Source organism: Anabrus simplex, chromosome 3 (genome assembly GCF_040414725.1).
Source record: "Anabrus simplex isolate iqAnaSimp1 chromosome 3, ASM4041472v1, whole genome shotgun sequence".
In the NCBI taxonomy this organism is placed as follows: domain Eukaryota; kingdom Metazoa; phylum Arthropoda; class Insecta; order Orthoptera; family Tettigoniidae; genus Anabrus; species Anabrus simplex.
Window position 1 is genome coordinate 332,278,716 of NC_090267.1, and position 26,434 is coordinate 332,305,149.

Consider the following 26,434-nt stretch of genomic DNA (forward strand, 5'->3'; position numbering starts at 1 on the left):
TCTTTATCATCCAAATTAATGACATGTATAAAAAGCACATTGCAGCTACTTTGCGCGTGCGTTCACAGCAATTTCTAATACACGAACCAGCTACTTCAAATGTAGGCCGATCCAAATATACTCCCAGTATTATTTAGATTTATGTAGAGCTTTTGTTTGCACCAACATTTCTCATGGCAAAATAAATAATCCAAGACTGATAAATTTCCTAACAAAATACATTAATTTTGAACCTCCAAACAGATCCACATTAAGGAAAAACTGTCTCCGTAAACGTTACAAAGAAACTTGACAAAGAATTCGGACAGTATGTGATAGCAAAAAATTGTGGGTGCGCACTGACAAAACCACCGATTCAAGTGGCAGAAAAGTAGGAAATGTTGTAGTTATGTTTATGAACATTCTTATTTGCTCGTGTGTAAAGAAATGCCTGCTGCAAACCATGTCATTGTGTAACTACCGCAAGCTATTGAAATACTGAACAGATAAACGTTGACTCAAATAAGTGTAAATAACAAGGATAATGGGCGCCACCTGCAAAACAATTGCAGGAATATTTAATTATGTAGAGCAACGAGCCACTCCCTCTCCCAAGGCGACGGTCATCAGGCTGACGAGGCTCCAGACTTGCTTTGTAACCTTACCTGTTGCTATATAACCCCTGAAATTAAATTTGGGTAACATGCCAGGTTCAGCCTCACTCCACTGACAAAAGACTCACTTAAAGTTTGATTCTATGACTTTACTCCCAGAATAAGAACTAATATGTGACAAACACCAACAAAAATAAACACTTATGCAACCCACTTAGTGCTTGCTGTTTACATAGAGCTAATATACACAATACTATCCAACAAAATCATCTCTTCACGAGATTTATTCGTTTGCCGTCTACAAAAGCAAATTACACATCATTAAACTCACCAATAAAATAGAACGTCGAATAAGAACTAATATGTGACAAACACCAACAAAATCAACACTAATGCAACCCACTTAGTGCTGGCCGTTTACATAGAGCTAATATACACAATACTACCCAACAAAATCATCTCTTCACTAGATTTACTCGTTTGCCGTCTACAAAGGCAAATTACACATCATTAAAATCATCACTTAAAATCGAACATCATTATACTTTTAACATACCTCCAGGTAAGAGCCCCACTGCACTCCGCTGTTACCGTGAATCCTAATCTGGTAGAGAAAAGTACGACGACTATTTCTCTACATATGGATGCAACCTTCTTTACTAACAGCATCCCTAACCTTATTTACACTTCTTCGTCGTCTTGAATTCTTTACAATTGCTGGCTGGACAGAAAGCGTTACATGTCCGGAGGCAAGCAAACAGCAAAATTCTCCACCAACTGAAGCTGCATACTCGGGTGACAAGTTCCAAACAAACACTTTCTTTTACAGAAAGTCCACTGCAAAGCCGGTACGTTGTTGAGATTATACCATGATCACTCCGTAACAGATACTCACGTACAATAGCAGATCGTATAGCAAACTGCGCAAATACGTCGCTCCCGCAGACAAGTACAAATGAGAAACACACAGTATCAGCATCAGAGTCAGAAACACAATGAGAATCAGAATCAGAATGCTCGCCGCACACGCGTACACACTTATATATGCTTGCTACACGTGGTAATCGCGTCCTGAAAAGTTTAGTGGTAGCAACGCTCACACCGGCACTTCTTCCCGCGTCACTCTGTCAACACAAACCTCGCTCAAAACAAAGCCCTCGCATTGGCTATCGAGTATATGATGTGACATAGACCGTCCACTCATGTATGTCCACATTGATTCACTCCAATTCTTCAACCGATACAACCTGCCGTACCCCGTGTTTTCAAGCCACTTGTTGCAACACATCCAACTGACTTCAACTGTCCTTCCCGATATAGTCGCAGTTTTCCCGGTTGCACAATCCTTACGGCTAGGCCATATTTACAGACTCTTACCCAAACGGAAATTTATACAAAATATAATGATGAACATATGCAATATTCCCTAACTATACATTCTTCTTATAATATTACGCTTTTACATAGTAAATAAACAAAATTACAGGATTTTAACCTTACAAACTATATACGAAAATTTCCTAACCTAAAAACTCGGGGATCGTACATACGTACGGTTACAACTGTAGCTAGGTTGTTTAATGAAGCCATGCACTTACTTTGGACAAAAGGTGTAAAATATGATAATGTATTGCTTCTACTTACTGATAGTGCAACTTACACGAAAAAAGCAGCCGAAGGCCATTCTGTAAGCTTTCCAAAAATGATACAAATAAATTAGGTAGTTCATGCTCTACGCAAGTTATGTGAAACTGTAAGGGCTCAGTATACTAAAGTGGATAAATTAGTATCTAATAGCAAAAAAACACCCTCAAGAATCAATCTGTTTAAAGACAAAAACCCAGATCTTGCGCTTTCTCCTCTGCCTATTGTCACACAGTGGGGTATCTAGCTTAGCACTGTGGTATACTATGCAGACAATTTTGAAAGTTTCACATCCACTGTGAATGCACTAAATAAAAACCACATGTTGTCAATTCCGATTCTTCAAAAGATACTGAAAGACAACTCTTTAAAAAATGACTTGGAGTTTATATTTATGCCAATCTGAGCTGCCTGTGAGAAATCATAGACATACTTGAAAAATCCACAAACATCTTGTCCAAAACTGTGAAGGAAGTGCATGATGTTGAAAATAAATTAGATTCACTCTCGGCTTCACAGATGCAGGGACTGTTAACACATTCACGCCCGTATCCGAGTTATTGCCTATAGCGCGTGACCAAGCTGTGGACCGTATCCGAGTTAGCCCGGATAAGCGCAACCTTAAGCTGGAGCCGTTCCCACGCAGCTGGGATCTATTTTGGTCACAAATATGTGCGAGAGATATGAAGGTAATACCCTTTTGAATGCTTGTCCTCACCAGAAACCACATGGCCACGTCGATTTTCCCTCCCAATGCACATCTTTTGTTTTGTTTCTGAAGGTAGCCTAGCGCTGACCCAACTAGCTGAGTAGTTGGTTTGTTATTGCACAAGCGTGTGTACAATCGCGTTCTGAATTGTAATTGTGTAGGAACAATATAAATGATGTACTGCAAGTGGTGCGAATTAACCAAGCACAATTTTTCAGCTGCTTGAAAATTATCTTGGCCAGGGGTATACAGTATATATGGACAATTATTACAATAGCGTTGAACTCACGAAACATTACAGGAACAGAACATGGCCGTATGTGGAACAATACGGTCAAATAGGGGGGTACCAAAAGATCTAAAGGAACACAAGGGAAGTCTCAAATGGGGGGAAAAGTGAACCCGACATACAAGTACAGTCACCTCTCTCCGACATCTCAGCTCCATCTACTTCATCAGCTCCAAGTCAACGTCCCGTGATTTTGCCGCCAAAACGGGCACTGGCCAAGGATCACCATTTAGGTTAGATGGGAAGAGAAAAGAGCATATTCTCTTGAAGTTTCCACCATCAAATAATAAAGTCAAGTTCCCCTCAAGGCGCAAAGTGTGCTTCAAAAATAAAATTATTAATGAAATACGCTATTTTTGTGGAAAGTGTGGTGTTCCATTCACCCAGGAAAGTGTGACAATACCTACTACACCCTACAGAGATACTAGAGGACTTTATTAAGGTATGTGGAAAATTTTGTTTCTATATCTTGTTTAGTTTAGAATTGTGAAAAGAATTCGTTGTTGTTTGCTGTGCCACTAACAGGTGGAATAGCTGGGCCAGCCCTTTGAATAGCCCGCTCAGATGATGGTTGTGAATGTGTTAAAGGTCAAATATCAAAATTTGTTCTTTAAAATCAGAGGTTTTAAAAGTGTGTGAAGTTGCCAAAGTATTGGAGGGTGCTCATGTTGGTGAAAGTGAAGGCGTTAGTGTTGGTGTTGGTATTCCAGCATGTGTTTGGTGAGTACAAACTGGTACCATTTTTTCAAAGATGATAGGTTGTTTTTGTTATCATCATTTTTCATCTTCATTTTCATTCCAGCTGTTACCAGGTCGGGGTGTTGATGACACTTCTCCACCATTGCCTCTCCTTCTACCACTCCTCTTCACGCTCTCTTTAACAGTACATGTTTGATGTCCTGTGATATGGAGCAACTGTTTTTGTGCAGTATAAGACATTCTTTAGACATAATCAGCATGCATTTGTGATGGACAATTTGGAAGTGACCTTTGGTGTTTACTGCAATTCTGAGACTACTTCTAGCAACTAATATTCCAGCATGTGTTTGGTGAGTACAAACTGGTACCATTTTTTCAAAGATGATAGGTTGTTTTTGTTATCATCATTTTTCATCTTCATTTTCATTCCAGCTGTTGCCAGGTCGGGGTGTTGATGACACTTCTCCACCATTGCCTCTCCTTCTACCACTCCTCTTCAGTAAATGTGTTTCAGTCCAGTCTTCTTTTTCTTATTCTGTTCTTTACACAGTCCATCCACCTTACTGTGGGCCTCCTCTTGCCCTTTTTCCTTCTATCTTAGCCTCCAACACTTCTTTTAGTAGCCTTCCCTGCTCCATCTTCATAACATGTCCAAACCATCTCTATTTATTCTTCTCCACCCAATCACTTAGTTTTTATACCCCTATCTCTTTTCCGACCTCTACATTTCTTACTCTGTCTCTCCTCGTCTTCCCTACCATACTCTTCTGGCACTTCTTCTCACTAGCCTGAAGTTTACTCTCATTTCTTGCTGTCAAAGTGCCAAATATTTGAAGTATTCACAAAAGAGTGAAGGACAGGTTTTGTCCCCTGATACTAACGATTCCTTTTCCTTCTCTTTTTCCTCTTGTCATCACCACTGTTTTGCTCTTCTCCACACTGATTTTCATACTGTATTTCTTAATTTTTTTTTTTGTTATATTAAAAAAACATTACCATTTTTGTAAATATCATAATATCTACTTGGGCACATCAAAAATTAATATACCTGCTGTGCTTTTCCAAATACAGACATCTCTTTGCCTCAAGGAACACATATGGCAGCACCCTATTGTAATACAAAACTTTATGCTATATTACCTACCTTTTCTGGATCACTCGAAACTGACTAAGAACTGCCAGGAGCTGAATCTGGGCCTCTTAGTCTAATTAATAAAGTGTAAAAGGCACTTAGAGCAGAGGTCAATTTAAATTAACACGCGAGAGGTCGCACCCATTTCAGAACGCGAGAGGTCGCGCGAAGGCAAATTGCTCACGCTTCATATTTTAATGAGCTGCTATTTTCCTTTGGCGGTGAATGCTCTGATAAAAATATTAATATGTACCCTGTGTAACTGTCTTTCGACTAGTACTAACATAATTACCCAGTGACAATATTTTCTCAATGTAAAAAAAATTAATGAATTTTGTCGCAAAATCTGGTAAAGTTACGAGAGTTTTTAAAGAGCGTGAGAGGTCACGCGTGAGCAAATTGCCACAACGTTTCCATTTGTACACCTCAATGGATGATTTGGTCACAATTCAAGATAAAACTACAGCACCACACTTCACTGAAAGCCACCATAAACCTCATGAACTTTACTTAAGAAACTTTCTTGGAAATTCAGTCATGTAAGAATGCACTACGCAAGGGGTTGCATGAGGGTAGTATGCCGTGGCAGATGCGAGAGTGAAAGAAACCTTAAACTACTCCGGAACACAGCAGGCAATTCACTGACAATAATCAACATCAGGCGAGAGAGAGGGAGGGGAGGGATGAAACGAGAGCCCTAAACCCTACAGCGGCTAGCAACGAAATTATTAACAAATATTTAAAAGTGCGGCCAATTGCAGCGGGTGCGACCTCTCGCGTGTTAATTAAGTTTATTAACATAAAAGCAGAGGGAAACGGTCTGAAGATTAGCATTGAAAACAAACTAATGGGGATACAGGGAGTCAAATACTCACATATATAACATGCAATGATAGTCTAACCACAGTAAAGATCACTTGACTTATCAATCTGTTTTCTTTGTACATCAGAGATCACAACAGAGATTTTACAAAGGTGTCTGTCTAATGACGGAATATTTATTGTATTGAATTAGGAGAATACTCTCATTTTTTCACCTTTGTAAAGTGAAAACCGTCAATACGGAATGATTCTAATATCTTGTAATCACAACAGAGATATCATGTTCTGCGATACAATTTTCTTTTTGCCGGACAGTGACAACAGAATTAAAACATGATCCAAAGTATTTCTTTCCCAAAAAGGACCATTAACTATCTCGGGGTGAAAGTAACAGCTTCCATACAATAAAATCTAACAGCTCCCCAGATAACGTCAAGGTTTCATAAATTATGGCTTCCAACAATCCCCGTAGGGACTACATCCCCATAAATCAAAGACGCTAGTGAAACAAGACCAGTAGAAAACTAAACAAATATGGAATTCAAGAAGGTAAGAAAGGGGTTGCCATAGTTACAAAAATAAATAAACATGAGTCAGAAAGCAATTAAAATGAGAGCAAACTTCCAAAATAAACATATTAATCGGCTGGGGAAGCCGGAAGCAATGGCGAAACAAAATAAGGATAATAACAAAAACAAATATCAACAAGATACTGAAAAGTAACACAGGTCCGATAATCACTCCGCACTCATACACACTCAGAGACCAAACACAAGAAGCAGAAGGTATAAAAGTATAATAGCAAGACAAGTTACGACAAGAATTGTATCAGCATTACATAATTCAGTCAAGGGCTCATGAGCTTGACCTGAGAGCACAGATCAGAAACCTGGGTCGCTGCAAAGTAGCCTGGCTCACCTAGTCTAAACACATAATGTAAAATAACTTGCACATTGCGTAACACGTATTCATATTGTACATGTAGGCGAACATGAATGAAACAGTATCAGCGTTAAATCAAAATGCAGAACATAAGCTAGAGCTAAAACATCAGAGATAAAGAAATAAAAGGTCTCCAACCAAAACAACAAGCAAACCCATCACACACACGTATAATCAGATCGGTGCCACCTTTCGCTCTTTGCAGGAACGAGTACACATAAGCAGACATGAAAAGAAAGGAAGGACAGTGAAGTAAGTCTCCAGCAAAATTATAAAAGAATACCGTAATACACTAAACAAGGAATCTCTCTGTAAACAAACTAGTGTAACTATGGCAAGCCGAGAATGACTGGAACAAACATCACCCACAGAAAGTGTAACCGTACGTATGTAGATACCCGAATTTTTAGGTTAGGAAATTTCGTATATAGTTTGTAATGTTAAAATCATGTAATTTTGTTTATTTAGAATGTAAAAACATAATATTATAAGAAGAATGTGTAGTTAGGGAATATTGCTCATGTGCATCATTATATTTTGTATAAATTTCCGTTTGGGTAAGAGTCTGTAAATATGGCCTAGCCGTAAGGATTGTGCAACTGGGAAAACTGCGACTATATCGGGAAGGACGGTTGAATGTGTTGCAACAAAGTGGTTTGGAAACACGGGGTACGGCAGGTAGTATAGGCTGAAGAATTGGAGTGGATCAATGTGGATGTATGTGAGTGGACGTTCGATGTCACATCAGACACTCAATAGCCAATACGAGGGCTTTGTTTTAAGCGAGGTTGGGTGACTGAGTGACGCGTGAAGATGTGCCTGTGAGAGCGTTGCTACCAGTAAACTTTCCAGGAAGCTATAACCATGTGCAGCAAGCTATAAAAGCATGTACGCGTGTGAGGCAAGTCATTCTGATTCGGACTCTGATTCTGTTTCTGGTTGTGTTTGTGTTCTTAATTCTGTGTTTCTCACTCAGACCTGCGCGCGGGAGCTACTTTGTGCAGATTCCTAGGCGATGCTCTATTGGTCTTAAGTATATTTTACCTACGGAGTGAACACGCTAAATATCTCTGATGCTACAAGTTTCTGGTGGCACCAAAGCGTAGTGGATGTGTGATTGTGCACAGAGCTAATTCTGAATAAAGAAGATCGTCGGCCGAGTATCCAGTTACGGTTGGAGAAACGTGAGGCGCCACACTAACCTGTGCGGCACTCGAGAAGGACTCAAGATGTCGATGAAGTGTGTAAATAAGGTTAGGGATGCTCTTCATAAAGAAGGTTGCATCCGTACGTAGAGAAAGTTGTCGTACTTTTCTCTACCAGAATACGATTTTTGTTCTATAACAGTAGTGAGTGTAATGCGACTCTTACCTGGAGGTATGTTAAGAAATGTATATCTCGTCAAGTAATGATTTTGTTCTTGGTAGTAGTGTGTATATTTGCCTTTGTAAACGACAAACGAGTAGGTCTTGTCAAGTAATGATTTGGTTGTTAGTGGTGTGTATATCTGCCTTTGTAAACGACAAACGAGTAGGTCTCGTCAAGTAATGATTTGGTTGTTGTTAGTGGTGTGCATATTTGCCTTTGTAAACGACAAACGAGTAGGTCTCGTGAAGTACTGATTAATGTTGGTCGTAGTTGTTTTTACATTGCCTTTGTGGACGGCAATCAGGAGGGGGTCTCTAAGTGATGATTATTGTGGTATTTATTATATTTTTGTTCATTATTTTGGGAGTAAAGTCCTGGTATCAAACTTGCAGTAAATCTTTTTATCAGTGGAGTGAGGATGAACCTGGCATACTACCTACATCTAATTTCAGGGGTAAACAGGTAAGGTTATAAAGTAAATCTGGAGCTTCGTCAGCCTGATGACCGTCGCCTTGGGAGAGGGAGTTACTCATTGCTCTACATAGTTATATATTCCTGTAATTGTTTTACAGGTGGCACCCATTGTCTTGGTATTTATACTTATTTCACTCACCGTTAATTTATTTCATATTTTCTATAAATTGCAAATGGTTACAAAAGGATAAGTAGAATAAATACCTGGAGATTGAAGCAGTCATATTCAAGACTCTAAACTTTGAGAGTCATTTAAGATAATGTTTAAATCGTTTATAGTACCATCTGTACAGATGAAAGCCACCTCGCAGATCAATGTCTCCATCTTTTCTCAAAATTTGTTACACTCAGATGACCAGAGATAACTCGAATCAAAGTTAAGCTAGAAAGAAATGCTTTGGCAATCCTTCGTTACATGAAGTGCCATATGTCTAATCGGGACGAACTACATGTCAAGTTTGGCATAGAGAATACTAAGCAGCCATAACAGACTGACCTATGATATCACAAGGAATGCGATATCTGTAAAATACAAAGGCAAGATATGGAGGTAATGAGGTGGGGCTCAATACTTATGTACATCTTGAAAAATATCAAATATTTTTTGGCTTTTTAGCACATAAAAAATAAATATTTTTCAGTTTTTAGCACATAAAAATCTGCTCCTTAATAATCATCTGTGGCCTCAGCTACCTGTTTCAGACATTTTATTATACCAAAGGGCAGATAAACTATGAATGAGTATTAATTAATTTTGTTGGGTAAACAACAATGTGTCACCAGAAATCTTTTACATAGAGTGCCAAATTGACTTATTTCCACCCTTCAAAAATCTGACTTCCTCTGCCAGGAATCTTGGAATCTGAAGGCTGGCACTTAACCACTGATTCACACATGGAGCAAAGAATGAGGCAATAAGAATGGATACCAACTTGCTGGCTTATCATCAAAACACATTACCACTTAACTAATAACAATTATAGTACTACAGTAGATGAGACCTGTTGGACTATACAGATTGTTAAAATGCATATGAAAACAGAAATGTGTCCCAGAAGACTGGAGAAAGTGCTTTCAAGTATAGTGACTTATAGTGAATTTGCATCTTAAAAATTGCGAGCTTGCATTCCATTTCAATTTCAGAAGTGAACTTTTATTGCTAAAACCTATATAATGTAAATACTATATTATAAAAATTGTGTTGTGTTGCATGAATGTTTGGTAAACTACTGTAACTCCATTGAAAGTGGTGGTGGTGGTGGTGGTGCAGCAGCAGCAGCAGCAGCAGCAGAAGTTATATCACTTAAATATCTGGTCTGGAAGAAAACAGCAAATTTAAGTCTTGTTTGAGCTGTCAAGTCTTACCTGAACTTTTCTTTTCATGGTCAATTTTTTCCAACTTTTGGGTCAGTTCCTCAACTGAAAATTAAAATAGAAATATATGAGAATAAATTAGAGAGGATTTCTTTATGTTCAAAACACTTACATTAAATCATTAAGACAGTAGCTAGCAGGCTACAAATCAATAAAGAGAAACTGATCTGCAAAACTCTACTGCAACAAGAATCAACTGGTTAGGTTCATTACTACTTGCAATTTTAAAACATAAATATCTTTAACTGTAAATCAGAAAAATTTACATATTTCATTTATTAAGCCATGCACAAAAAATATATAGCAAAAATAAAAATACATTACAACTTAACTAATAACAATTATAGTAATATACAAGGCACATTGGATGACAATCGGTGTACATACATATGGAAACAGAAACGTGTAAGAAGACTGGGGAAAGGGAATAATAATACCAGTTTTTAAGAAGGGGGACAAAAAAGTGTGTGATAACTATAGAGGAACCACACTCTTGTGATAAAAATTACTGGAAAGGATATTAGACAAGAGAATGAGAAATAAAGGTAGAAGGAGAGTTGCAGGCTAGGCAAGTCATGTTTGTTCCAACCAAACAAGTAAAAGAACTGAATGCCATTTAATTCCAGTTTCAAAGCATACCATATCCATAGCATGCTTTGAGATATGACATCCCAACAAGGGTTGCACCATCCTGTGTCCATGTTTGCATATGACATAAGGTTACGGTAAGATATGCTTTTCTGTCAAGTAGGCATGAATCTATCATTCACATATTTCCACATTTGTTACAACTTCACCACACATGTTCCACTTTTCTCCTTTTCTTCTTCACTACTCCCTTCTGCCTCTCAGCATCAAGGTTGCCAACTATCTTCAGTACGCAATTCTGTCTTGTGCCAGTTATGATATTTAATTTTGGCAGCTTGCAATTTCACTGACCATCTGAACCCATTACATCCATGGATGTCTCTTCCTTCAGGTTCCCTCATGTCTGCCCTCAAACACTTGCTTAGCTTTTTATTCGGCATCCATACAGACTCAGCGACCAAACACTTTGAGTGACTTCTTATCGATGTCATCCACAACAGATGTCACCCCAAGCTGTTTTCTTACAGCTTTGTTCCATATTCAATTTCTCCTAGTCTTGCTGACAATTCAAGCTAAGTATTTCACATCTGAGCTTGTTACACAGCTGTCATGTTTCTTTGCTCTAGTCCAAATCTCTAACCCAGGCAATAAAAAGGGCAGCAACACAGTCATAAATCTGAAGCTTGGCTTCTTATTCTTCTTCTTCTTCTTCTTTTTTGACACTTCTTTCTTGCTGACTAAACCCTGACTTAGCTGGTAATAGATGACATAGGCTTTCTGAATTCTGTTGTTTATTTCGTGTTCGGTCTTAGTATCCTAGTATCCTCAGAAATTACTCCCCCCAGACAACTGACTTGCTCCAGTTGTTCTCCCTTCAAGTTGTTGACATCATCTTCTTTGCCCCCTAACCTTCATCACTTTGTTCTCAGTCTTCAAATGTACCTGCCTACTCTATTACAGCCTCTTATAGATCTCACTTAATTAACACATTAATGATGGGCTACGTTAATTGACGTAGTTTCATACTGGTGCGCGGACGACCAGCTACATAAATTAACGTTTTCTCACATTGCTTCATTCTTGTGTGATTTTATCCTCTCCGCCATTTATTAATCGAAATATTTCATGTTGTTTACAAACTAAAGTCTTTGTTGATCGGAATTTAGATAGATATATTCTTTCCTTGGCAATGCTTTTGGCACAGAAAGTGTGGTTTCACAACACTCAGTACCACATGACCAAGTGTACTGTCAGGTGTCAGCATGGTGCGCCGCAGCAAAGACAGCTTGAAAGATAATGAAATATTTGGAGAATTGCATGCTGATAGTTTATCTAACGTCCCTAATGATTGCGAAAGTGTAAGTTTTAGTGATTGTGAAGATGTGTGTCCCTCAACATCAAAATATATGCACGGAAGTGAAAATGCGACATTCTGTTCAGACGAGTGTGTTGACAGCGACAATAATACGAGTGAAGATGCCACTGACAGTAGTGACAGTGAGATTGATGGATGGACGAATAAGGATGAAAACAGAGTCCATTTACAGTAGAACCTCGATTATACGTTCCCGGAAACTACGTCTTCCTGTATAATCCATTCAAATTACATGGTCCCGCAAGCATCCTAATTAGATCACGTTGTAAAAATCCTGCATTATCCATTCCTCGAAGAAACAATTTCCCGTATCAACCGTTCAGAAATTTCAGTCCCATCAACGCTAAATCCTCGATCACGCATTTTTCAAGAAACTGTACCTTACAAAAGGACGGCTACAGCATACTTGTGGAGCTTGGTGTTACGGTCCAGTCATTGCGGTAATTTGAGGAAGCGTAAAAGTGATCGGCGGTGAACTTGCATAAGGGACCATCTTAGCATAGTATTCGGGTGGTATTGTTTAGAGAATCAAAATCAAATCAGAGAGTGTCCACAACAATTGGAAGGAGACAGAGCGCATTTCAACAGCTCTACTTGAAGACGGAACGAGTTTCGTCAAATATTCGTACTTGCAAAGCGTCTACATTATGTTCAGGGTTAGATTTTTTTTGCTTTTTCCGAGTGCATCGCTGAACAGGTTTTCGGCACTTCCCTCAGGCCACAGTATAGTCACTGAGCTTTCAGGCAGGAATCTAAACTGCTCCTTCTTAAGTAATACAGATTTAGTATTTTAATATTATCGTATACGATTACGTCATCGAGACCACACCAGATGCTGCACCTTACATACATAAAGCCATGGGAGGTTTTGGGATTGCCTATTACTGTTTTGGTCCTAATGTAAGACTAGGAATTTCACGTTATTTGAGCACGTTACATGTAAAAACCTTTGCATCAGTTTGCATTCGTACCGACTTGGACAGCGAGCGCATTTTCCAGCTGAGCTCAAGGTCGTGAATAACCGTAAATTCGGAAGTTTTGATGAAATTTTTTCTCTTTCTAATTTAATCGTGATTAGTGACGGACGTAATTGGTCATAATGCATTCCAAAACTTGAGAATCGATACTTACAATCGAAACAATATTCTCGAGTTCAACATAAGCTTTAAAAGTCAATGTAGGCCGTAGGCCTAATTTGCTCTGTACAAGATATCCACAAACTGACTATGAACAGTATACCGGTGACCAAATTACAATGGAAGATTTAAAGAAAAAGGGATTTTGCCATCGTGTTGGGCGCTTTTGTATCCAATGTGCTTTATTTTATTAGATTAGAGAATTAAAAAATACTTGTGGTCAATTGTTTGGCTTTATGTAATTAGGTTTTCAAACAGTTTGACTGATCAAAGTTGCTGAACTGAAAGAAGTTTTCAGAGGAAACCGACAACAAAGTTTCCCCAGTAAAACAGAATGTAAAGATACAAGACTTTTAAGTCGCGTACCGGTAATTAATGTTTTAAGCCGGCCCTGCGGTCGAACTTGCCTGCCTCTACCCGGAGAACCCAGGTTCGATTCCCGGTCAGGTCAGGCATTTTTACCTGGATATGAGGGCTGGTTCCAGGTTCATTAATTCTACGATTACCTTTAATTGAGGAGCTATTTAATGGTGAGATGGTGACCCCGGTCTAGAGCGCCAGGAATAACGTTCAAGAGGATTCGTCACATTGACCATGCGTCACCTCGTAATCTGTAGGCATTCAGACCGAGCAGCAGTCGCTTGGTAGGTGGAAGGCCCATTGGGTCTGTAGTTTTGTTTGGTTTGGTTTAGGGGTGTTTGTAAGATTTTAAGTATACATATTTATTTTTTGTGATGTTTAGCCATATTGTTCATGGTTCATTCATTCTCGGATTTTCCGTTTTCCCGTGTTGTAATTTTTTTTCGGTGGTCCCTCCAAAAAAGGAAAATTGAGGTTCCACTGTACAGGTTTTATAGGTATTTATATTTCATCTTACTTCTCTTGCCGGTCCACAGGGAAGAATGGAGTAGCGCGCGCCCGAACAACGTGTTAAGGCTATATCATCTACATAGACTAAACTCTGCAGGTACACATTCCGGAAATGAGGAATGACAGAGGACTCAATACTATCTCTTTGATTCATGCTCTCTTCCATCCTAAAATAATTTTCTGTCGATTAATCCTGAACATTCCAAAAACATCCTTATAGATTCTTCGAATTTCTCTTGAAGGTTCCAAAAGGCTTTACCATACTCCTTCCTTAGGCACAGAATTAAAATGCTGCAGCTAGGTAAGGAAGGTAAGTATACCTCTTTTCCTTAGCTGTTCATCTTATCGGTTAACACTCAGACAGAACTGGTCTTGAGTGTGTCGTCCAGTTCTAAAAGTGGCTTGTTCTTCCTCTAGCTCTTGTTCAATATACTGTCACATATGCTTTTAAAATATCCTTGTATACAATTTAAATGCTACACAGGAGAGGCATATGGCATGGTAGTTCCAATATTTATTTGGCTTCTCTTCTTGTGTATAGGGACGATGATATTATGCTCCCTTTAACGTGTTATTTCCTCAGTCAGAGCATATATCTGGATCCAGGAGAGTCTCTCCACCTCTGAAGGTCTACTCTTACAATTCTACAGCTTACAGCTTTCCAGAACATTACTTTAACACTCAGTTCTCCTTTGGCTCTCTGATCTCTGCTTACTCCAGAATATTTCAGAGTATATCCTTTTTCTAGCTGAAGATTCCTAATCCCTTTGTTTTTGGACCCACTAATTCCCAATATTTTCCAATTATACTTTTCCACGTATCTATTCTCATTGTCCTGTTCTGGATGGGTATTCATCTTAAAATCCATCTGGCAAATCTTTCATATTGTCTCCAAATGATTTATTCTTACTCATCATCATCATTTTCCAACCCCAGTTTCCTGGGTGTAGTGTACAAGCACTTGCCATCTTTTCCTGTATGCATACATCTTCTGTTCCAGGACATCTTTCCATTTCAGACGTCTTTCCTCCACATTTGATTTCACTGTGTCTATCCAACATTTCCTTGGTCTTCCCCTTGGTCTCTTTCCTTGGACAGTAAAGTCTGGCAGGTCTCTCACTCTTCATTCTCATAATTTGCCCATATCACTGAAGTCTATGTTTGTTTATTATGCTGGTAATAGGGATTTCCTGCTTCCTTCATTCGTGATTTTGTCCTTTCATGTAGTTTGATTCATAGTTCCAATGAATCTCATTTCTGTTGCCTGAATTCTGCTGTAGTCATTGTTTAGTATAGTACATGTCTCTAAACCATATGTGAGAATCAGTATGAAGAACGTGTGGTACAGGATTGTTTTTACTTTTTGTGGTATTTTGCAGTCCCAGAGTGGTTTATTGACTTGATTGTAAAAGTCTGATGCTTTCTGTGTCCTGCTGAGTATTTCCTGCTTGACAGTGTTGTCTTTGGAGATTGTGCTTCCGAGGGACTTCAAGTAAGAAACTGACTCTAATTTTGCTGCTCCTCCCAAAAAAGAGGAATAATTTGCTTATCAGAATTACCACAGTAATCACTGTCACCATCAGTACTGTCACTAAGATCTTAGAAAATTAAGTGCTCAATATCAGAATTTTCAACAAAGTGGCTGCCATCTTGAGTCTAAGAACATATAAAAGTACATTCACTTCTACAGCTAAATACACTGACTTAGCAAACGTCATGGGATAGTCACCTAATAGTGTGTGGGGCCTCCTCTGGCCCTGCAAACTGCAGTGAGACGCCGTGAAAATGAGTCGACAAGTCCTTGGTATTCCTCTGAACACAGCTGACACCAAATCGTTTGCAGAGCGGCCGCCAATGCTGGTCTGTTCGTGGGTGCAGGATCCATGGCACGGAGCCTGCGTTCCAGGACATCCCAGATATGCTCGATAGGGTTCATATCGGGGCTCCTGGGTGGCCATGGCAGTTGTTGGACCTCCGCTGCATGTTCCTGGAACCATTCCCGGGCGACATGGGAGCGATGTGGCAGAGCGTTATCATCTTGAAACACCTCAGAACCGTCTGGGCGCTGGAAGGCCAAAAATGGGTGGAGATGGTCTCCGAGCAACTCAACATACCGCGTACCATTCAAAGTCTCTTCCAGAACAACTAGGGAACCCATTCCATAACAGGAAAATGCATCCCAGACCATAACAGACACACCAGAGCACTGGACCACACCTTCGAGGCACAAGGGATCCATCGCTTCATGTGGTCTGCGCCATACACGATGCCCCCCATCGGCATGGTGCAGTTGAAATCGTGATTCGTCCGACCATATCATGTTGCGCCATTGTTTCAGTGTCCATCCCTGGTGACTGGCGACAAATGCGCGCCGTTGTGCCCGATGACGTTGGATTAACCCTTTCCCACGGAATATCTTTGACTCACTGTCGGGCGAAACCTAAAGTAATAATTTATTCTGTAAAAGTCCCTTAAGATATCACTTTCAAATTTTGTAACAATGAAAAATACACTATAGTTATTCTAAAATGATAAAATGAGATCACCTAATTACACGCAAGGACACCCTCCCCCCAGTTCAGAATGATACATCAGGAAGCATCCAGTATGATGCATAATGTTAAATTGTTTGTTCTTGAAGTCAGTCTAAATTACTGGACATGATGGAGCCCTTATTTTCTTAGTAATACAGACAACGCAGGAATTCACCATGAATCTCCCAATTTATTTCATTTTCAGGATCAGTCGGATGAAGATATTTAGATAGCAAATCATGCTTCCTCTCGGACATACAAACTAAAAACATTTTTTGACTGAATGGGATTGGAAGATAAATTGACATTAGTTAGAATAGACTATTATGTAATTAAGTAGAGGCTCATAGTCCGAAACAGAATTAACTGAAGAATTAAAATTGATAATTATGTTTTTACAAGTAGGCCTAATATTTTAAAAGGAGACAGTACCTGAATGAACATTTCCAGTCCTGTGCCATATTTCGATTTCTCTCAGATTCATATCCTGTCCCAAATGCTTCCCTTACCATTTTTATTATCATACCTACAACTTCAAACTCACTACCATTGCATTTGTCAACATATTAACATATTGATCTAATTTATAACAAATATCCTCCGCACTCAACAGGTTATGAGCAGCCATGTTGCTGCAATATGTTAAAATTTTTTTTATGGCGACGATGGGATAGGAAAGGCCTAGGAGTTGGAAGGAAGCGGCCGTGGCCTTAATTAAGGTACAGCCCCAGCATTTGCCTCTTGTGAAAATGGGAAACCACGGAAAACCATCTTCAGGGCTGCCAATAGTGGGATTCGAACCTACTATCTCCCGGATGCAAGCTCACAGCCGCGCGCCTCTACGCGCATGGCCAACTCGGCTGGTTGTTTACATTCAGTCAGCTGTCTGTTCTATCTAAGAAACCATATAAAAGAACACTTTATTTTAGGATTCCGTGCATGCCAGTAGTATCTAGGAAGCGTAGGGAATTCACTGGTTCCAAAAAGTTATGTGTTTAGCAGACAGATGGCAGAGGAAGTCGGTTTGAAAGTCGAGTACGCTTTACTACGCAACCCGCGGGAGACAATGTGCGACTCCAGTACGCTTTACATCGCAATCCGCGGGAAAGAGTTAACAGTGGCACCCATGTGCGGCGCCGGCTCCCATACCCCATAGGAACCATGTTCCTACGGATTGTCCACTGAGAGACGTGTCTGGCATGGCCTATGTTGAATTGAGCCGTGATTTGTTGCACGGTTGCCCGCCTGTCACTATTGAAAATCCATCTCAGATGTCGCCGGTCACGGTCATCAAGGGTGGCTGGACAGGCGGTCGTTCGTCTGTTGTGAACGGTGACACCCGCATTCAACCATTCATGATACACCCTGGACACGTTTGATTGTGTGAAGCCGAATTCCTGTACGACTTCCGAAATTGCACTTCCCATCCGTCGGGCACCGACCACCATACTCCGTTCGAACGGTGTCAGTTCATGACGACATTCCATGTTACACCTGTCACATGCACAGCCACTGTTCACAAGGTCTCCTATACAACTGCCGCTGGCACAGGGGGCACACCTGCGCATCAGTGCTCTGCTATCCCATGACATTTGCTCAGTCAGTGCAAACTTCTTCAGACTTTCAAAAGTGAAAATAAAAGTATCAGTATTCAGCTGGTATCTAAGTGCCATCTGTTGTCCAATTATAAACCTACAGAGGAAGAAAGACACTGTCTATCAGGAAGACGATTGTACTTGACAAAATAGTGCACCATCTTCCAGAAAGATGGCCTGCAGTTCTAGGGTTAATTAAAGTACACCCCCGCATTTGCCTGGTGCGAAAATGGAAAACCATATTCCAGGCTGCTGACAGTGTGGTTCAAACCCATTTCCTGAATGCAAGCTCACAGCTACACGACCCAAACCGTACAGCCACTTGCATGGTAGTTGTACTTTCTCATCATCCTATAGTGATTGTGTTTATCCTATTATGCGTTCCTTTCCATGTTCCTGTCTCTCTCTACATATATGTAACTAGATTTGACACTTGTTTGTTCCTTTCAATATCATGTCTAGTTCCTGGACAATTCTGCTGCCGTCATTACTTGATATCGATCCATCCTCTTGCGGTGGAAATTCTTATTTTACCTTCTCTTTCAAAATATTGGTTATGGAGTATGGATTAAACATTTTCACTATTTTGGAACTCCTTTCACAATGTGATTACCTGTTCAACATTCTTGAGCCATCCTTATAGAAATATTGCAAATGTCTGCATACCACATGGACTTGGCTGCATTTCACACACATGAAAGTACAGAAAAATATGCTAGCTTCCACATTTACCAGGGGTCTCCATCAAAATGTTTTTACAAATTTCCTGTGATCAGAAGAATTGTGGAGTTCCACGCATGCACATTGTCATTGTACTTCGTTTTCAATATTTCCTCAGGAATTCATGCATGCCTGAATGGGTAAACTCTCACACCTCGATTTTTAGTATTACCTAGGAACCTTATTTTATAGAATATAAGAAACTGATGTCCTTATGCATGGGATTAAACTTTTGTATTCTGGTTCCTTTGGATGCATTTTGGACGATCTACTCACCCTTGGCCTTCAGGTTCATTTCTTCTTCTCGCCTGTCACTACTGACTTCCGTTGCCCTCAAAATTTCACGGAGTATTTCAGCTGAAACAACAAAAAAAATTCTCAAGTCAATTTGAAAAATTGAAGAGATTATCAATTTGAGCAAAGGAAAATTAAGAGAGAGAATTTTTGTTTGTCTACAAGTCTATATTGGTCATGGTGTATTCTTAGTCTGATGGAGAGGAAGATTTTGTTTTGCTACCAACTTATTGTCATACTAACTCGTATAGGTCTTCAGCGATACCATGGCCTTGATTAAGATTTTAATATGTTTGATTATGATACTGACTCTATACTTCCATTTGAATTTATTTCTGTAAAAAATGAAGTTTTGAGGGACAAGGATTTATTTCATCAGGACTTTTCTGAAAAAGTAAGGTAGTACGGTATTCAGGAAGATGGTCCCCCAGCATGCTTATATGCAAAGACAAAAGTTCTTTATTTTTGCATCACTCTGAAACAGATAAGTCTAATTGCAGCTAAGAGAGAGGAAAGGTCTAGGAGCGGAAAGGAAATGACCGTGGCTTTAATTAATTTAATTTGCCTGGTGTGATAATGGGAAAATGGAAAACTACAGAAAACCATCTTCAGGGCCGACACTGTGGTTCCCACTCAATATAACCCGAATGCAAGCTGACAGCTACATGACACACACCTCGCAGCCACTCGCTCATTATTTTTGTTAATAGCAGTAAATGATAATGTGACAGTGGGAAAATGCAGCAGTCTCAAATATACTTTTTAACCCTTTACGATGGACTATCTTTGACTCACAGTCTGGCAAAACCTACAGTTATAATTTGCTTGTCAGGTATAGTTGTGGAATACCTTCACTAAATAATTTATTCTGTAAAAACCACTTGAGATAACGCTTTCAAATTTTGTAACAATGGAAAATACACTATTTTTATGAAACATCAAGAAGCATAATTTATTTATTTATTTATTTATTAATTTATTTATTTATTTAGCATATGGCTTTACAGATACAACACACAATGGTTTTGAAGAACAAACTATAGGCTATATTTATATCCAGATTATTTATATAGCTAACTGTCTCTGGAAGCGCATGAGCAAAGTCACTGATATCGCCACTGTACTTTCTTTTTTGGACATTTGCTGATAATGTGCAGGATGGTCTGCTTAGAGGCACCACAGTCGCAGTTAGGCATAGGAATTCTTTTCCACTTGTAGTGGAAATCTGCACAGTTACCATGGCCCAATCGTATCCTGTTAAGAGTAGACCAGATTTTCTGAGGAAGCTCAAATCCAGGTGGCAGTGATGATCCTATGCGTGGCAAAGTTGACTCAGGCTTAGTATCTTGTCTTCCCTGCCATTCCTTAGTAATATTGAAGTTGGCATTCTTCAGTTCTATTGCAGTTCTTATGGGTGGATTTCGAGACCTTAGACGATTCAGATGAACATCGTCAATGTCGTCATGTATTGGTAATTGGGGATTATTTATTAATTTCTTAAATTCCCTGAGGAGAGTGTTTTTACGTCGAAGATCTGGTGGGGAGTATGGCTCAGAATAGGTAGACAATATGTGGGTGTAGACCTTATTGTGCAAGTGACGAGATGCATCGTGGTGTTGAGCTGTGTATCTATGAGGTTGGTGTGAGGGCTATTCAACCAAACAGGAGCGCAGTACTCAGCAGCCGAGAACACAAGTGCCAAAGCGGTGCATTGTAGTAAAGTTGCTGTTGAACCCCAAGTTGTACCACACAATTTTTGGATTATGCTATTGCGAGTTCTTACTTTGGATTGGACGTTACGAAGGTGTTGTCTAAAGGAGAGTGTTCTGTCTAAAGTAACTCCTAGGAATTTAGGGAATCTATTATGTCCCAATAACCGATTTCCAATGTACACCTGCAGTTGTTTGTTAGCGATTGTTGCTCACGTCCATAGGTTTAACCTTAAAGTACCCTACACGTAACGCTAGGTCGATGACACATTTATAATCCTAAATGAACGCTCCATAGACGCGCCATCCACCCTCAAAAACCTTAATAACATTGATCATGACATTAAATTTACCTTAGAATCAGAGATAAACAACTCCATCAACTTTCTAGACCTAACAATCAATAGGCACCCCTCTTCGTTCACATATAGTATCTATAGAAAGCCCACTCAAACGGCCACTACTATAAGAAATGATTCACTACATCCCCAAACACACAAAGCGGCTACATATAATAGCTTAGTAGACCGAGCATTCAAAATTCCAATGTCCAGAAAAAACTTAAATAAAGAACTGAACATCATTCGCTCTATAGCAAAATTTAATGGATATAATGAAACCTTTATTGAAAGAATAATCAATAAATTCAGACACCGCCCAAAATCACCCTAATAAAAGACAATACTAGCACTGCCACGTTTTCCACATTTACCTTCAATAAAGAAATTTACAACGTCACTAACGTTCTTAAAAAACACAACGTTAAAATAGCCTTTCGTACTAACAATAGAAGCACAGAGATCCTACACAACTCTTCATCGATAAATAAAAGTAGTCCTTTTTCTAAATCAGGTGTATATAGGTTTTCTTGCCAAGACTGCAAAAGTTCTTACCTAGGGCAAACAGGACGCAACTTTAAAATCAGATATGCAGAACATGTCAATGCCATAAAACACAACCGTTTTTCCGCGGTCGGCCTACATATAAAAGAATTTAAGCACAACTTTACTGAAATAAATCAAGATCTTTAGGTATTAGATATTAGATATTCTAAACAAAGGTTCTTTCCTAGACGTCACTGAAAACCTCTATATTCATTTAGACCAATATTTCAATCCCAACCTAAACTTAAATGATATCTCAGAGAAACCAAATATCCTATACGACTTTCTCATTGAATTTTTCAAAAACATGAATATCCCGAAAAACAGATCTGTCTTTCACATTATGCATAATAATGTCACTCCACACACTTTCACCACATCACCCTCCATATTTCCCCTCCTTCCACTCCTCCTCCCCTACCGCTCCTTCCCTCTCCCCTCCTAATCCAACAATGGCCGCTCCCCAGACCTAAACTATCCAACACGCTCTGTTCCTCTTCATCTCGCGCCATAGCTTTGCCGCCTTAGGTCCCGCAATAAACATCATAGAAACCTGCCCCCACCCTACACGTAACGCTGCAACAATACACCACAAATACTGGCACAGTCAACCTCCAAGCTCTCAGAGGAACGTATTCCTTAATACCAATTTTATATTCTTGTCGAGCTGAATATGTATACTACACCCTCAACAAAGTGACTCTTTATCTGCCATGTTCATCTCACACTTGGATTCAAATATGCATTTGTACCAGTTTGGATATGTTGATCCCTGTCTCATACTTATGCTGCGCTTGACCTATATGGTACCTGACGAAGAAATCCTACAAAAAATTTTTAATTCTTTAACTGCCAGTTTCACCTTGTACTACGAAAAGTTGAATATGTTATTTGTATTTGAAAATATTATTTAATGAGTCCTAACTCGTATGATATAGCTTTTGCATTCACCCTTCATGGACTGTTTTGAATTGACATTACTGAATATCTACAATTCGAACCTTCACTGCCAAGTTCATCTCGCACCATGAGTTCAGATGTCACGTGCAATTCTAAGAGGCTGTTAAATCCTAACTCACATTTGAACTACACTCGCACCGGTGCCATTCAATGAATGATTAAACGCAGACCTTTTGTGCCAAATCCATCACGAACCTACATTTTCGAGTGTGTTTCATGTGTTTTTTTGCATTTATCGAGTCCAAACTCACGCTTGTGCAATTCTTGTCTAACCCTTCACAGCTGTTTTTTGAATCGACGCTTATTGAATAAGTGATTTCAATCCCTAACTGCCAAATTTCATCTCAACCCAAATACTTTATAATGTTATGTGCATTTTTGAGAAGATTGTGTTTACTGAAATATAACCGATGTTTTGTACTACACTCGCGGCAGGCAACATTCAATGGAAGAGTGTCTGAAATAATTTGAATCTCCAATGCCAATCATCTCGTACTTCCGCATGGTTTTGTTACAGTTTATATGTTTATATGTTTATTGTTTAAGTGATTATGTTATCTCATGTTTATACAATTTTGACTCACCCTTCATGACCACTTTGAAACTGACATTGTACTTTGTGTCTTCATGTTCTCTCATTTATTCACACTGATGTAACACCTTGTGCAATATAAATATCTACATGCTAGCCTATTTCCCACATTTTGGCTGAAGATGACGCCAAACAGCGTCGAAACTAGTTCCAAGTGTAAATATATGTTGTAAATAAACTATAACATTTATTTGTATTGAAAAGGTGGACCCTTTTAAGTTTCCTATCTTTCTAAATGTTAATAGTTAAGATTTATATGATGTATTATTTGAAGTTTTCTGGTATAACTAAGGTCAACTTAGATTTAAGCTATTGAATTATCGCTTCTCTTGCAATTTAATGATATATCAGATGGGGACGTCCATCAATCCTGATAAGAGGTAGAAATATTTAGTGTATCAGCATTGTCTGCATCCCACGTTAAAAATATTAATGAAGATAAAAATAATGAATCCTGAGATCTGGTGGGGATTCCTTTATGTCACCTATCCTGGACGCGGGAAGGATGTATGTAGTACAGTTAGGTGATGCTGTTTGAATAAGAAAACTGAAACATTTGCCATAAAATGCAATCTATCATCTTCAGTACGGTATCATTTTCTCACTACGAGCACTTGCAAAGCTCTCTCATCAATATTCCAAGGCAGTCAGTGTGGGTGTTGCATTGTGTTAATTGTGTTATTCATGGATTTCTGTGTGCAATAAGCCGAGTTATTTCGTACCTCCGTTTGTACAAGTGATATTTTGTATAGAACTGTGAAATGAACTAATCACGTTATGCTTATAGATATTTTAAAAGTCCTTTTAAAGTGTACATGTTTTCTTTCTTTTGTGCATTTTTTTTTAGAAATGAAACTTCAGATTTTTCCTCGAAGTACTGTACCATCTTGGCAAGGCAGTTTGCAGCCAGAAGAGATACGATTCCATAAAATACCATCTACAAGGGAAGTAAGAGAAAAGTGGCTGTCGGCTATATCTAGACTAGGTCCTATAAAGAAAGTAGTTTGATATCCTCACTCAGATTACTCTCGCTCTGTAGCCTTTAAACCTTAACATCTTATTTCAGAAAGTGATTAAAGCCGTGGAGGACAATCACAAAACAACTTCATGTTTAGACATTTTGGACAATATCAAATATCCAAATTATAACGTCCCAATCAATCAAGAATTAAAAAATCAGAGCTTCATTTGTGGGTACTTCGGGTCGTATTGTTGGAGAGAGGATGGAGGGTGACATTTCTGTCAGAAACATCTCACTGTCCAGAGCTATGACACCAATAAATGGAACTGATTATGCATCAGGACAGAGGACGACTTCAATACCCTAAATCTTGTTTTGGTGTTCTGATGAAGCATCTGCAGGAGTTTGTTGTAGCTGCTGTGCCTTGATGTTCTCCAAACTTATGAGCATAATACAAGGACTTGCTACTTCTTCCCTTTCAGCATGAGTTCTGTCACAGTGTGAGGTCAAAGAATATCAGCAAACCAAGTTCATAAGACCTCTATTAACTGATATTGGGTTGGGAAAAACACAACTTGTTAGCCGCCTGGTGTATCGTTCCAAGTCTTCGTCCAGGAAAATCTTTAAAATTGTGACAAGAAGAGGCCAACTGCGACTTCATACAGGTAATTTTGCGATATTTAATATTCCTGATGTAATTTACAAACTTCAGTGAACATATGTCTATGCCACATAGTGTTTTGTAGGCTGTCATCATAATAATGCGCTGAGAACTTGTGCGTCTACGTCTGCCATCTAGCGAAGAATTTTTGTCGCAGTCTATTTGCAAAAAGCCTCGGATAGAGCAGGCAGTATAGGAGGATCGATACGGCAGTGTGTCAGAGTCAATTTGTGCCTGTAATTCCTGTCTACTACTGTTCCGTACATAAAGTTAGAAATGAAATAGGAAAACATGTTTTCGTAACAAATACGTAAATAACATGGTCAACAGCAGTTGCTAACTCATTAGAAATAAAGGCAAAGTAAATGATCACTTAATTTTTATTGCTGAGTACTGCAATTAAATAGAATGGGATACACCTCGAGATATGGCAGAGTGCATCTGGTTAAATTTCGGCAAGGCTATTATCATGAAATTTATAGCGAGAAGTTTATAATTTCTCTTCTTGCACTTGGAATATGTTTTCCTGATACATATAGTACAGTAGTTAAATTAATAAACTTCATTGTTTGTCCGTATTGAACCAAGATTACAACTTATATTATAATTTGGGTCCACCTTATTCAATACATAGAAATTGTTGCATAGATTTAATTACAACATATATTTCAAACAGTACTAGTTTCGACACCCGTCTGCGTCATCATCAGCTGATAGAAGTTTGTAGAAAAATTGATAATTATATAATGTTTATCAACGTCAAAATGATCACAATTTAAAACCATATTAACATCATGAAACTGTGTTAAAAATATACTGTCTCTAAGTTCATATTTTCTGCATACAAGTCTGGGACTTGCGACTCTCTCATCGACGGTATCGTATTCTCGCTATGTGCACTTGCGACTCTCTCATCGACAATCAAAGGCGATGTCGGAGTCGATTAGTAATACCCATTTTCTGCATACAAGTCTGGGACTTGTAGAAAATTTGAACTTAGAGACAGTATATTTTTAACACAGTTTCATGATGTTAATTTAGTTTTAAATTGTGATCATTTTGACGTTGATAAACATTATATAATTGTCAATTTTTCTACAAACTTCTATCAGCTGATGATGACGCAGATGGGCGTCGAAACTAGAACTGTTTGAAATATATGTGGTAATTAAAACTATGCAACAATTTCTATGTATTGAATAAGGTGGACCCAAATTATAAGTTGTATAGTACGTTATGTTAGGTTAGGTGATACTGTTTGAATAAGAAAACTGGAACATCTGCCACAAAATGCAATCTATCATCTTCAGTACGGTATCGTTTTCTCGCTATGTGCACTTGCGACTCTCTCATCGACAATCGAAGGCGATGTCGGAGTCGATTAGTAATACACATTGATTCCCGTTCTCTAAAAGAGAATTCAAAGTGAAAGAGGATAACACGTTTTCATAATAAATGCGTACCGTAAATGACGTGGCTGATCCGCCGACAACAGTTGTTAACTCGTTA

The 26,434-nt window shown here is 38.9% G+C and overlaps 1 protein-coding gene across 1 annotated transcript in view; it reads right to left on the reverse strand.

The window, feature by feature from the left end:
• Positions 1-26,434, reverse strand: part of LOC136866329 (putative mediator of RNA polymerase II transcription subunit 29) — a 254,830-nt gene that overhangs the window by 190,151 nt on the left and 38,245 nt on the right. Inside the window, exons 4-5 of the mRNA XM_068226696.1 lie at positions 19,141-19,221; positions 10,038-10,091 (exon numbers count right to left, since the gene is read on the reverse strand). Of these exons, the coding sequence (XP_068082797.1) occupies positions 10,038-10,091; positions 19,141-19,221 (135 nt within the window). The remainder of the gene's footprint in view (positions 1-10,037; positions 10,092-19,140; positions 19,222-26,434) is intronic.